Source organism: Tiliqua scincoides, chromosome 4 (assembly GCF_035046505.1).
Source record: "Tiliqua scincoides isolate rTilSci1 chromosome 4, rTilSci1.hap2, whole genome shotgun sequence".
Lineage (NCBI taxonomy): Eukaryota > Metazoa > Chordata > Lepidosauria > Squamata > Scincidae > Tiliqua > Tiliqua scincoides.
In genome coordinates this window covers 193,731,552-193,746,839 of record NC_089824.1, presented here as the reverse complement: position 1 = coordinate 193,746,839, position 15,288 = coordinate 193,731,552, and the positions used below count along the sequence as shown (strand labels likewise).

Here is a 15,288-nt window from a genome sequence, read left to right as displayed (position 1 = left end):
CTTCCTAATGCGGAATTGTGTGGAAAGGACTCTGTGTTCTTTCTCTTCTATATACATATTTATGGGCAGATCCATATGGATGTTCTAGAGCCCAGAAGCATGATTGATGCTCCTGAATTGTTCTTGACCTTTCTGCTTGTCCAATCAGCTTCCCTGTGGAGGAAATCATGGCCCATTGCTATGCTGGCCCAACTGCCTACTCCGTCAAGTCACGCCTCATTTCTATGCAAGTTCCCTTTCACAGTCTTTGCTATCACAGTGAATTGGAGAGCATCTCGCAGCTGCGTGCTTCTAAACCCTGGAGTGCCTTGTGCACAATAGCATGATGAGGAATGGAAAAGGAGCCAAGCCAAAGCCATTGGCAAGCCAGAATTTATAAGGATGCAAATAAAAGGATAACATTTCCTTTCATATTTTTGCAAGCAGTTATCAAGGCATAACCCTTTCCTACTCCAGTAGTGAAGATACAGTCAAGGCTCGATGTAGGTTTGCAGAAGTTATTGGCAGTACAGTATTATCTTTTCTCCCTGCCAGGAACAAATCCATAAAGGAGAAATAGATGCTTGACCCATTCATACATGTTTTTCTTATGACTTGATTTCTGGGTTTGAGCTTATTTGGCTCCATTGATTTCCATTTGATTATTCTGCTTAAATTTAGTACTTTTTGACTTAATTTGGTATGAATCACACTGTTCAAGTCTCTCTTGCACTCTCGTTATACCTCTAACAGAAACTAGCTTTTAATATTGACCACTGAGACTTCCTGCAGGGCCAGATTAATCCGTGGTGATTCAGGCTGATTCTAGAGCTCCTTTCCATTTGTAAGAGTGGGGGGGGGGGGTGACTGCATGTTGAATTCATAGATCCTTCACTGAATCCATGAATTCATATGCCCTCAGGCAAACTGCAAAACATTTTCACATTCCCAATTAAGAAGTATTGTCTTCAGTTGAGAATAACTGGAATATTCAACCTGGGAGTCAACTTCATATGCTGAGAGATCTACTGTTTGGCCAGTGAAAACAACAAATTCATTACTGATATGCCAAAGGGAGGGTGGGGTGGATTATCAAAGTAGAACCATTCTATTCAAACCAATTAATAGCAAACTTACACTGTGTTTCAGATTGACTTCTCCACTTCATAGGTCCCTTAAGTGCTACAGTGTTCATTCTGTCAATCTATAATATTTGTGTTTATTAGAATGTTAGGTAGAAAGATCTTGACAATACATTGTTCCATTTCTTCTGTCTTTTTTACTTCTAGGGAAATCTCCCAGAAGAAAGACTGTGACCAAGGAACCAGATTGACGTATCCTCAGCATCCTCTTCCTGAAGCAATGCTCTAGGAAGTATTAACACCATGAAGGGGTTAGGAGATAACAGAAGCCGCCATCTTTCTGATAACCTAGACTCCCCTCAAGACTCTCTTTATGCCACCCAAGACAGAAACCCCTATCTCCTCAGCCCCACAGACTCCTACACAATGGAACCTCGGTTCCCTGCCCCAAACTCCCTCCACAGTGACTGTCTCCTTCCACTCAACAATCAAATTTCTAACAGCAGCACATTTCCACGGATCCATTACAATTCCCACTTTGAGGTACCAGATGAGAACCCCTTCCCAAGCCATGCCCAAGCCACAAAGATCAACAGGCTCCCTGCCAACCTCCTTGACCAGTTTGAGAAACAACTGCCCATCCACAGAGATGGCTTCAGCACCCTCCAATTTCAGAGAAGCTCTGACGTCAAACATCGGAGTGAGAGTCCTGGGAGGATCCGACATTTGGTTCATTCAGTCCAAAAGCTTTTTGCCAAGTCACAATCACTGGAGGGTGCCTCGAAAGGTAGTGTGAATGGCAAGAAAGGCACAGAGGACCCAAAACAGAATCGCAGGAGCAAGAGTAAGGACCGGGCAAAAACCACAGAGACTAAACGCAGGACCAGATCCAACATATCAGGCTGGTGGAGCTCAGATGACAATCTAGACAGCGACACCTGCAATTATCGGAACCCTATGGGCCTCATGACACTTGGCAGGCAGCCTGATCACAGCCAGCCTAGGTACTTCATGCATGCTTACAACACAATCAGTGAACACATGCTGAAATCTTCCAAGAGCAATAATGACCTCAAGGTCACCCCCTGCACCAACATACCCATCAGCAGTGAATCCAACTACATCAAAAGAGGCTCCTGGTCCACACTCACACTCAGCCATGCCCGGGAAATGTGCCAAAAGGCTTCCGCTACCATTGACAGGGCATTGCTGAAATCCAAGTCCTGCCATCAAGACTTAGCCTATCAGTACTTGCAGGTGAGTACCATACTTGTGATCTTCTTCCAATTACATGAATGTTTTATAAAGGGCACTCTGATTCAGTGTGGCCAAGGTGTTGTTTGCAGGAAGGCAAGAGAACTGGGGCAAAATAAATAATTCATTCTTTGTATCCATCAATTCAAGCCAACCTACTCTGTTCCTGGATGGGAAATGTACAATGGAGACTTGTATATTAAAATGTAAATCCTAAGGAAAGCTTTCTGGTCTGACTTCTTGAACTGAACATGAATGTCTGCCATTCCTGCAGTTACTGCTGGATGCAGATACCGATGTCTAATCTCCAAAAACTTGCATTCTGCATGAAGCACTGTGCCTTTATGTCCAATAGGCATAAGGGCCCAAAAGGAAAAAACAAATGAGCCAAGACAGAGCCCAATCTTATGCATACCTACTCAGAAGTAAGTCCTCTTATGATGGGGCTTACTCCCAAATAAGTATGGATAGAATTGCAGCACAGTAAGATGAAAAGATGCAATTCAGAGACCCAAAGTTTTGCACCTTTAGTAGTTGTATAGCAGCAAGATTTTGGCACAGGGAACCTTGTCATGCCATAAGATTGCCAGAGGTTACAATTCAATATAACTTATTGTTTCATATCCTAAAACTTTTGGAGTAGGAAGAAGTGACTTCCCTGTCATGTGCTTGAATAAGAGAACTGGATACATGTATGACTTTGTCAAGGAATTTGCCTCCCCAAATGTATTGATAGTAAACTGTAGGATAATTCTTAGTGTGGTTCTAAAAGCTTCCATCTTTGTCAGAGTCTAACCAAATATATTTGGCTATATGCCATATATAGCATAGCTTTGCCCAAGTGTGCGGTGCCCTGTCCCCAGTAAGGCTATTCTGCCAGCTCATTAAGGTGTTGGCTTGGATTGAAGCTGATGCATTAATGACCTGCTTAGGTTTCTGCAAAAAAATTTTTTTTTTAAGTCTGGAAACACACTGTCTTAAGGACAAAAACAAAAGTGCAAGACCCAATACCCAGCTGCAGCACAATAAATGAAAAACAGAACTTGAATCCGGTGCTATTCAGTCCTGCAATACCTGCTTCACAGTGCAAGACAGTTTCATGAACAATTTCCAGTCTCTTTTGAGCTTTCCCCACTGGGGTAGTTTACAGACAGGAACTATTGGCCAGTATAGTAAGACAGTAACTACTGTTACCCTGCACATGCCCAATCTCATCTTATCTCGGAAGCTAAGCAGGGTCGGGCCTGGTTAGTACTTGGATGGGAGACCACTTGGGAATACCAGGTGTGGTAGGTTTATACCATAGTCTTTCAAGACTGAAGGTTGCCAACCACTACTGGCCTGATTTCTGCAGAATTACCACTGCCAGTGGCCAGAGGGTGTACTGCAGCTCAGTGACATTGCTAGGGGAGTGTGGGGGTGCATCCTGGGTGATGCGCACGGGGGTGACACTACTACTGGACAAAATTTTATAATCTTTGTATTTTCAAGTAATACCATCATGTTATATATCATTCAATGCATAATTTCATGCAGAATGCAATGAAACAAATGAAACCTGTTGAAATATCCCTATTCTATCAAAGGTTATCAGTAAAAAACCAGCAGAGGTAGGGCACTGGTGGTCACTGCCCAGAGCATTTCCCACCCACTGCTTGGGAGGAGGTCCATGGGGTGATGTACTGGCATCCCACATCAGGTGACGCAGCCCCTAGTGATGCCACTGCAGCAACTCTTAGCCCAGCAGGATCACATGACCCAGCAAGCTAATAGGATCCTATCTAGTCTTATGTAACTGCTGGCTCTGACCTGGCTCCTCAGACTGAGTTATTTGTAGCCTGTAGCTTGGACACTAACTAGTGCCATCACAATCCTTCAAAAGCTAACAACCTAGGAGTGTGTGCACACACAGAGCAGTCTCTCAACCCTCTCTTTTTTCCAGCTCACGTAATGAGACCTAGAAACTGCTCTTTTCCCCAAGTCGTTCAGCTAAAACTTTGTCCCTGCTTTTTAACAAAGCTTTTTGTATTTCATTAGGCTAAACAGAGAGACTGAAGGAAATGTTGCTTATTGAGAACTGATGTTTTCGCTTGATTGACTTTTCTTAATTCATCTTGCTCCAGCAAAATATTGTTGTTTAAGATATAACTTGCAGTATGTGTTGCAATACTGTTGTACTAGATTGTGATTTTGATCCTTTTGAATCCTTTGAATACTGGACACATAAGAATCTTATGGTCCTATGAGCAAACTGTGGCCATTTCTATGGGGCTCTGTGGAATAAGCTGTAAATGTGATATGTCTTACTACAAAGATGGTCAGTTTTACTGTGGGGATGTGAAAATAACTTTTTATATTCATGGGAAATGTGTATCAGAGAAAGAGAGAGAGAGAGAGAGAGAGAGAGAGAGAGAGAGAGAGAGTGCAGTCTTCCAAAAATTAGAAGAAAACTATTTAATGTGATCCCACTTTTAATCTGAATGTACACTCACATGAACAATGTCTCATGTGATTTGCTGTGTAATGTTTCAAAGATGCTCATGATATTTAGAGCAGTATTGTTATAGAATCTTTAAAGTAAGTCACCTCTAGCAGTTCTGCCAACTAGCACAATCTTGGAGCAACAGTGATGAGAAGGCATTTAGTTGTCCTTTGCCAAGACAGGTTAGTTAGTTGGCAACCTTCAGTCTCAAAAGACTATGGTATCGCGCTCTGAATGGTGGTTCTGGAACAGCGTCTAGTGTGGCTGAAAAGGCCGATTTGGGAGTGACAATCCCTTCCACACTGGGAGCAAGTGCAGTCTGTATCTGGTCTGTCTCCTGGGCTATGGGCCTTGCCTCTTTGCCTCAGTCTGTTGGCCAAGTGTCTCTTCAAACTGGGAAAGGCCATGCTGCACAGGCTGCCTCCAAGCAGGATGCTCAGAGGCTAGGGTTTCCCACCTGTTGAGGTCTACTTCTAAGTCCTTCAGATCCCTCTTGCAGATGTCCTTGCATCGCAGCTGTGGTCTACCTGTAGGATGCTTTCCCTGCACGAGTTCTCCATAGAGGAGATCCTTTGAATCTCTGTGGGTTAAATTACCAGGCTTGTGCAGCGATGTAATACTGGGGGCGTGCTATCGTCCTCCAGACCAGAAATCGGATGGGGACCTTGAAATGAGGAAACAGATCAGGGAGGTGACAAGGAGGGACAGGGTTGTAATCATGGGGGACTTCAATTATCCTAATATTGACTGGGTCAATTTGTGTTCTGGTCACGATAAGGAAACCAGATTTCTTGACGTGCTAAATGACTGTGGCTTAGAGCAGCTAGTCACGGAGCCCACCAGAGGACAGGTGACTCTGGATTTAATATTGTGCGGTATGCAGGACCTGGTTAGAGATGTAAACGTTACTGAGCCATTGGGGAACAGTGATCATGCTGCCATCCGTTTTGACGTGCACGTTGGGGGAAGAATACCAGGCAAATCTCTAACAAAAACCCTTGACTTCCGACGGGCGGACTTCCCCCAAATGAGGAGGCTGGTTAGAAGGAGGTTGAAAGGGAGGGTAAAAAGAGTCTAATCTCTCCAGAGTGCATGGAGGCTACTTAAAACAACAGTAATAGAGGCCCAGCAGAGGTGTATACCCCAAAGAAAGAAGGGTTCCACTAAATCCAGGAGGGTGCCCGCATGGCTAACCAGCCAAGTTAGAGAGGCTGTGAAGGGCAAGGAAGCTTCCTTCCGTAAATGGAAGTCTTGCCCTAATGAGGAGAATAAAAAGAAACATAAACTGTGGCAAAAGAAATGTAAGAAGGTGATACGGGAGGCCAAGCGAGACTATGAGGAACGCATGGCCAGCAACATTAAGGAGAATAATAAAAGCTTCTTCAAATATGTTAGAAGCAGGAAACCCGCCAGAGAAGCGGTTGGCCCTCTGGATGGTGAGGGAAGGAAAGGGGAGATAAAAGGAGACTTAGAGATGGCAGAGAAATTAAATGAGTTCTTTGCATCTGTCTTCACGGCAGAAGACCTCGGGCAGATACCGCTGCCCGAACGGCCCCTCCTGACCGAGGAGTTAAGTCAGATAGAGGTTAAAAGAGAAGATGTTTCAGACCTCATTGATAGATTAAAGATCAATAAGTCACTGGGCCCTGATGGCATCCACCCAAGAGTTATTAAGGAATTGAAGAATGAAGTTGCAGATCTCTTGACTAAGGTATGCAACTTGTCCCTCAAAATGGCCATGGTGCCAGAAGATTGGAGGATAGCAAATGTCACGCCTATTTTTAAAAAGGGAAAGAGGGGGGACCCGGGAAACTATAGGCTGGTCAGCCTAACATCCATACCGGGTAAGATGGTGGAATGCCTCATCAAAGATAGGATCTCAAAACACATAGACGAACAGGCCTTGCTGAGGGAGAGTCAGCATGGCTTCTGTAAGGGTAAGTCTTTCCTCACGAACCTTATAGAATTCTTTGAAAAGGTCAACAGGCATGTGGATGCGGGAGAACCCGTGGACATTATATATCTGGACTTTCAGAAGGCATTTGACACGGTCCCTCACCAAAGGCTACTGAAAAAACTCCACAGTCAGGGAATTAGAGGACAGGTCCTCTCATGGATTGAGAACTGGTTGGAGGCCAGGAAGCAGAGAGTGGGTGTCAATGGGCAATTTTCACAATGGAGAGAGGTGAAAAGCGGTGTGCCCCAAGGATCTGTCCTGGGACTGGTGCTTTTCAACCTCTTCATAAATGACCAGGAGACAGGGTTGAGCAGTGAAGTGGCTAAGTTTGCAGACGACACCAAACTTTTCCGAGTGGTGAAGACCAGAAGTGATTGTGAGGAGCTCCAGAAGGATCTCTCCAGACTGGCAGAATGGGCAGCAAAATGGCAGATGCGCTTCAATGTCAGTAAGTGTAAAGTCATGCACATTGGGGCAAAAAATCAAAACTTTAGATATAGGCTGATGGGTTCTGAGCTGTCTGTGACGGATCAGGAGAGAGATCTTGGGGTGGTGGTGGACAGGTCGATGAAAGTGTCGACCCAATGTGCGGCGGCAGTGAAGAAGGCCAATTCTATGCTTGGAATCATTAGGAAGGGTATTGAGAACAAAACGGCTAGTATTATAATGCCGTTGTACAAATCTATGGTAAGGCCACACCTGGAGTATTGTGTCCAGTTCTGGTCGCCACATCTCAAAAAAGACATAGTGGAAATGGAAAAGGTGCAAAAGAGAGCGACTAAGATGATTTTGGGGCTGGGGCACCTTCCTTATGAGGAAAGGCTACGGCGTTTGAGCCTCTTCAGCCTAGAAAAGAGACACCTGAGGGGGGACATGATTGAGACATACAAAATTATGCAGGTGATGGACAGAGTGGATAGGGAGATGCTCTTTACACTCTCACATAATACCAGGACCAGGGGACATCCACTAAAATTGAGTGTTGGGCGGGTTAGGACAGACAAAAGAAAATATTTCTTTACTCAGCGTGTGGTCGGTCTGTGGAACTCCTTGCCACAGGATGTGGTGCTGGCGTCTAGCCTAGATGCCTTTAAAAGGGGATTGGACAAGTTTCTGGAGGAAAAATCCATTATGGTGTACAAGCCATGATGCGTATGCGCAACCTCCTGATTTTAGAGATGGGTTATGTCAGAATGCCAGATGCAAGGGAGGGCACCAGGATGAGGTCTCTTGTTAGCTGGTGTGCTCCCTGCGGCATTTGGTGGGCCGCTGTGTTATACAGGAAGCTGGACTAGATGGGCCTATGGCCTGATCCAGTGGGGCTGTTCTTATGTTCTTTGGCCATCATCCATTCTCACAACATGACCGAGCCAACGCAGGCATCTCTGTTTCAGCAGTGCATACATGCTAGGGATTCCAGCTCGTTCCAGGACTGTGTTGTTTGGAACTTTGTCCTGGCAGGTGATGCCAAGGATGCGTCGGAGGCAGCGCATATGGAAAGAGTTCAGTTTCCTCTCCTGTTGTGAGCAAAGAGTCCATGACTTGCTGCAGTACAGAAGTTTACTCAGGACACAAGCTCTGTAGACCTGGATCTTGGTATGTTCCGTCAGCTTCTTGTTGAACCAGACTCTCTTTGTGAGTCTGGAAAACTTGGTAGCTGCTTTACCGATGTGTTTGTTTAGCTTGGTATCGAGAGAAAGAGTGTCGGAGATCGTTGAGCCAAGGTACACAAAGTCATGGACAACTTCCAGTTCATGCACAGAGATTGTAATGCAGGGAGGTGAGTCCACATCCTGAACCATGACCTGTGTTTTCTTAAGGCTGATTGTCAGTCCAAAATCTTGGCAGGCCTTGCTAAAACGATCCATGAGCTGCTGGAGATCTTTGGCAGAGTGAGTAGTGACAGCTGCATCGTCAGCAAAGAGGAAGTCACGCAGACATTTCAGCTGGACAAAGTCCAAGACAGGATACTACAGTAAAATAACACAGTGAAAGGATGTGTCCCTTGTTGGATTAGTCTTCTCTTCCATGGACATGTGCAAAATCCTAATAGACCCATCATGTCTATGCTTGCATATCACTGTTTTGGATTTGGTGCTAGTGTCTTACAGTCACACCCCACTCTCCCAGCTGAAAAAGTATTGCATTGAGTGAAATGACATGTCCCTGCTTCCCCTGTGGACTGGATACCAATAGCAAGAAAAAAGTGTCACAGTTTTGCATTTCAGGATTATTGATTAAAACTACAAATGAATATGGAGAACATTGCAGATATCAGAAAACAACCTTCCTCCCACTCCAGAGATCAAAGGTTTATGTTTGCAGATATTAGTACAGTATGTTCAAAAATTATAAGCCAGACCTAGGAAGACAACTGCAGTTGACTTCTATAATTTATTTTTTAAAAACTCCTAGTTGTACCCAGGTTGTATTTGGGTTGGAGAATGTTTCTTGCTTCCCCGCTTTCCACTCCCCGGGTCATACAGAAGATTAACTTTAAATATTTAAGCTACACTATTTAACCATTTTTGCAGCAGGGATTTCATAATGAAACATCTGAAGCTGTAAACATGAGAGCCCTTGTGGTTAGAGTATTTGAACTTAGACCTTGATTTATATTCCTGCTCAGCCATGAAATTCAGTGGGTGACCCATAACCTACTTCACAAAGTTGCTGCTAGAATGAAATGGAGCTGGGCATCTATGCGGGGTTCTCAGATCACAGCTGCTAAAAGAGACAACTGTCCAGAGCTGAAAATAGTGTTAAAAGGCCTTCATTTCCCCTACAGGTTGTGATATTTCAGGATTAGGATGTGTTTTAAGCCTATGGATACCAAGCAACCCTTTTGTCTTACGCTATTTGAAACTTATCTATCTATCTAGCTATCTATCTAGCTATCTATCTATCTATCTAAAGTGGATGCCTGCTGTGAACCAGCCAGCATGAGAATTCTCATGGGATGGGATGCAACAACAATCTCCCAGAAGTCAACCCATCCAGCAACACTGTGTGAGTGCACTGAGAAAATGAGTTTTTCTCTTGACTTGCAAGCACTCTGCATCCTAGGTTAGTGAGGGATGTGGGGAAATGAGTCCAAAGCCTAGGAGCTTTACTGCAGCCAAAGGTGTCAGATGCTATTACTCTGTCAAACAAGCACAGAACATTTCACACAAGTCTCACAAGGAGCAGGCAGCGGGTTTTCACTTTGGGGCTTGGGTGACGCAGAAGTGCTGGTTGATTAGCAAGTCCTGGTCCCTGGTTGTCCTCTGGGGACAGGATAACATTTTGGGGGCTGACTAAAGCTGTGAGCTCTTGAGCCAATGAGAACTCCCAGCCAGAACTTGTTTTATTTATGAACTCTCTAAGGCAGACGTGAGATATTATCAAAACAGTGTTTTATCCCATTTAATAGTCTTTCACTGCTCAGGTATTATCAGCAGAAGGGGAAACTATGTGTCAGACTGTCCCTTCTACCTGGTAACTGAGGCTGCAATCCTATACACACGTTCCTGGGAGTAAGCCCCATTGAATATAATGGAACTTACTTCTGAGTAGACAGGCATAGGGTTGGGCTGTGAATCGGCAGAAGGATCTTTTTTTTTTTTTTTTAATGAATGAATGAATCAGCAGTCATATGCCCACAATGTGATTGGCATCCTCTTTCACTCTGGTGTACTTGCGTTATAACCTGGCAAAATGGATTTCTGTCCCTTAATGAGTCTTTCTGCCAAGTTAGTTAGACTGTCAATCAGGAAAGAAGTGGCCACATTTAGCTCACTGAACAATGTAGGATAGGCTGCCGGATAGGAATCATGCAGAGGAGAAGAAATACAATCTCCCTTCTAAAGCCAGGACAGAATTGGACCACATGGGAAAGAAGAAGGGCCAACCTATGATCTCCCAGAGCCTGAGGCAGCCTGCCAAATGCTGCCTCCCCACTTGGTGATGTTCCAACCTCTACTCCTTTCTGACACTTGAGCCCACCACGCTCCTCTTTTCACACTTGCTTTTCCACTCCATCCCCCTCTTTCTTTTCCAATTCAAGGAGAAGAAGGAGAAGCAGCAGTAGCAGTAGTATGTGGGTTGATAGAGGTGAGGGTTCCCCACTAATCTGCTGCCTAAGGCAACTGCCTCAAGTGGGCTTTGTGTATGGGCTGGCCCAGAAAGGATCCTCTTTTCCCAAGCCATTCAACCATTGAGAGACTACATAAGGAGCTATCTGGGGACATTCCTCAGTGTTTGTCCCACTTAGCATGGTCCACCTGTTGGAAGTACCACCAGAAGTAACTGGTGATTATGTAATTGGAGGCTGCATTTGGAGGCCAGATGCAATGCAACAAACACAAGTAAGAGGCTCAGGACGGACAGGAGGGCTTTTTCGAGCATGTGAAAAGTGGACACTGGAGCTCTGCCCACTGAACTGAGCCTCCTGTCACTGCTTGTCACAGTGCGTTTCTGGTCTTGCTGCCAGGCCGCAGGGGTCTGGGGGTCCCATTTGTACCATCAGACACTACTTCAGGTGCCACCGATGGCACGAGTAACGCTGATTGAGAAACACTGATATGTACCATACACCTAGACAGGACACCTATATGCATTCTTTCTTCCTCCTACCTTTTCCCACTAATGTTCCTTCCTGATGAGAATCATACCAACCAGGACAATTGCCAACCAGGACAATGTCTCTGATCATTGGGGAATGTATGTGAATTGTTCCAGTGCCACTGTACACAACAAGGTGTCATCAGATGGGCAGCTGCATTTACAGTATGCAGTACTCATGTTCTGTGAACATTTTGAGTTGCAAATGTAAGAGCACGAAGACTGTGACTTTTAACAAAGGGCACACAGAAATGGTGAGAACCATTTTCAAAGTCCATTTGAGGAAACTGCATGCCTGTGTGTGTTGTCTCTACCAGCTAATCCGCAAATAAGTCAGCCAGCCCAGAAAAGCATACGATCCACTCCCTTTCATTTTGATGACAGCCTTCTGTCTCATCTGAGACAGGCGTGATGAAAGTGAGCAATCAGATTCCACAACATGCCCAGAGATGGATAAGGGAGCATTTCCTTCATTAAGATTAAAAGAAAAGAAAAGAAAAATCCCATTCTGCACATATCCAGAGGCATTCAGCCCAAGGAGTCAGCACTTTTGTAAATGAAAGCTGGCAGCATGGCACCCTCTCCTGTTGCCACAAATTGTAATTGCATGATTTTTATTTTGTCTGGCAAGGATAAAGAGCGGAAGCATGAATGTTGCCTAGCAAAAAGGCTTCACTACTTTTCCCATGATATAACCATGTACAATTGAATGCATGTAGAACTTTAAAGCCCTATACTGCTCTGGGCCAGGGTATCTTAGAGATCGCCTACTTCTGTACAATCCGGCTCATCCTCTTAGGTCATCAGAAAAGGCCTTTCTACAAGTGCCGCCGCCTAGGGAGGTATGTGGGGCAGCAGCTAGAAATAGGACCTTCTCAGTAGTGGCACCAACGCTATGGAATTCCCTTCCGCTTGACTTAAGAATGGCTCCCTCTCTTGAGACTTTTCGGTGAGGCCTGAAGACCCTTCTGTTTAAACAAGCCTTCTGAGTTCTCAGCCTTTTTAACATCTTTTCAACATCTTTTAATTTTTTACAGGCCTGATTCTTTTATGACTTGCTGCTCTATGCTCTTTTTACCTTTTTACTACTTTTTATCTGACTACTGTTTTTATATGTGTTAATATGCTTTTATCTGTTTTTAAATTATGTTTTTAATCTGTTTTAACCTGTTGTAAGCCGCCTTGAGTCCCTTCGGGGAGAAAGGCGGGGTAAAGTTATTATTTTTTATTATTATTATTAGAGGGAGGTGAGTAGGATTATGGCAGTAGGACCTGCCCCCAAACTATGCCCAATTGGTTGCCTGAATAGATGCTACATACATATAAACGACACACATTTTAGGGGTTTGGGGGCAGAGGGAGACCCTGCTTTTTACACGGTTTCCAACTGCGCATCCAAAGCCAATGTGTCCACAATTTGTATGCACGGATAAATCTGCCTTGTACTGGGAAGATGATCTGTCAATCTAGGTCAGTATTATCAACACTGAATGTTAGTGGCTCTCCATATTTTCAGACAGGGCTATTTCCCAGCCCTAGCTGGAGATGCCAGGGATGGAAGCTGACACCTTCTTGCATGCAGACATGTGCTATACTAATGGGCTACAACGCAATTAGTCTGCTTGGGATACGAATAGTCTTGCAACCAAGTCTTGCATAGGTCAGGCAAGACTTGCAACCATTCTACCACCACCATAGGGGGGAGGTATAGTTCAGTGGAAGGGTACATGCTTTGCCCACAGAAGGTCCTACCTGTTATCATTAGGTAGGGCAGAGAAAAATTCCTGCCTTAAAACCTGGAGAGTTGCTGCCGGTCAGTGTTGACAATACCAAATTAGATGGACTAATGGTCTGACTTCCGATGCTCCTATCCTGTTGCCATGTTGACATGCATTCTTTTGTCCACTGTTATGTCATCTGAAGATGTAGTCAACCAGAGCAAGCAAAGCTTTCAGATGGAGACACCAAAGAGAACTGAGGGAGGCATCATCAACAAAGGGGCCTCCCTGCTGGCTACTAAGTGACTCCTGTGGATCAAAGCAAGTGTCCCCTCTGCCCTGGGAGTGGACTGGCCCAATTCCTCTCCAGATTTGAAGCCTTCCCATGACTACATTGCCTCTTGTTTAACTACTGTTTTTGGTCAGCTCACCATTATAGTGTGGCATGGAGCCTTTTCGAGAAACAGACCATTAAGAGATCTGTCTGTCTGATTCATTTTATTTGTCACCCTTCCCTGGCATTCACAGTGGTATTTAGCAGGGAGCAGCCATTTCTTTGCTTAACAACAGGGCTTCATTAAGCATTATGCTAAGTGTGCCACAGAGCAAGGACCCAGCCCAATTAGGGCCCCTGCTGCTGCGGCTTAATTATTTAGGGCTCCCCAATGTGAAAAGTATGCTCAACTGGCTCCCAGCACCAAGTTCCTTTCAAATTCCCTGCAGCTGAGAATGTACTGCTGTTCCCTCATCATGAAATAGGGCAGCATTAGCCATGTCCCCAGCTTGAGGTAAATTTAAACTAATAGTAGTATGGCCAGCATGGGGAGTGGAATATTTGCCATACTGCAGAATGTTTGTGGGGCAGGGAAGAATGTACTAAACAGAAAGGAAGGGACCTCTGTGTGTGTGACACTGTACAGTCTTCAGTATGAGAATGCAGTAGATGCAAAGCTTCTTGTTTTTGAACCAGAGAGCCGTAGGAAATGAATGGTCTCTTCACAAAACTCAGGATTCCCCGAGAACCCATGGCTGCTAACCATTTTAACAGTTCAGTCCTATGCATGTCTTCCCAGAAACAAGTCCCACTGCATTCCATGGAACTTACTCCCCAGACAGTGTGTATAGGATTGCAGGCTAAGGGCCCAGTCCTAGACCCTCCCAGTGCCAGTGCTGAGTTCCATTTATGGCACTGGGAGAGCAAGGAACACCAGTGCTGGGAGGCCAAAGCCAGGTGGTGGCCTGTGGTAAGGCGCACTGCCGGGCAGTGGTGCAGGGTTTCTGGGTGGGAGGGGAAGTGTTCTTGCATGGGGGAGGGCAAGGGGAGGGCAGGGTGGGGAAGGAACCAGGAAATGAGCATGTGGGACTGCCAGGACCCTGTTTCACTGGATCCTATGCTCCATGTCAGGCTGAAAAGCCAGCTCAGACTGGAGAAGACCCATTGCAGGGCCTGCACCCTTATCTGGTGGAAGGGGACGAATGTCCTCATCCCCTGAGGAGACTTCAGTGGCTGACACTGTGCCCATAGAACGCAGCGGTAGCCATTTCGGTGCCATTGCTCCCCTGGGTGCCAGGCAGCTTAGGGTTGGGCTGCCCATTTATAGTGTGGATATGTCTGAGTATGGAATTGAAGAGAAAATAACTCCTGAATAATGAAAACCAACTAGCAGAAGGTTTTTGTCTTTGAACCAGCTTTTAATAGTGCCTTATTTGAAGGGAGGTTTCCCATTTAAGGGCTAGCCCTTATTCAAGAACATTAAAGTTCCGTAGCCTCTCATGGGCATTTCAGCTACTGTAAGCCACTGGAATTCTAGAAAAGCAACACCACAGCTCCAATTTCCAGCTTTGACTTTTTGTGTTGTCAATCTTGTTAGCTATTCAGTGTTGCCTGTACCAAGACTTAAAAAAAAAAAAATCCTGGTGGTGATCTACATCTAAGGAATATATGACTGTTGGGGTTGTGTTATACAGGGAGACTTAGAAATGAGAAGTTGGATGCTCAAGGGAGTAGACTGGAATTTCATCTTTTTTAATTCCAGGCTGTCCTGTGTCCAAAGTTTTTGGCAGGAGGGCCACATCATCTCTCTGACACTGTGTCAGGGGCTAGGGGGAAAAAAGAATTAATTTACATTTAAAATTTAAATAAATTTACATAAGTTTACATAAATGACTATATTAAAGATGAACTTATATGAATGAATGAAGGTCTTTCAATAG

At 44.9% G+C, this 15,288-nt stretch overlaps 1 protein-coding gene across 2 annotated transcripts in view; it reads left to right on the top strand.

The window, feature by feature from the left end:
• Positions 1-1,364: 1,364 nt before the first annotated feature.
• Positions 1,365-15,288, top strand: part of DLGAP4 (DLG associated protein 4) — a 124,820-nt gene continuing 110,896 nt past the window's right edge. For both annotated transcript variants that reach the window (XM_066622828.1, XM_066622829.1), the window contains exon 1: positions 1,365-2,318. In XM_066622828.1, the coding sequence (XP_066478925.1) occupies positions 1,365-2,318 (954 nt within the window). The remainder of the gene's footprint in view (positions 2,319-15,288) is intronic.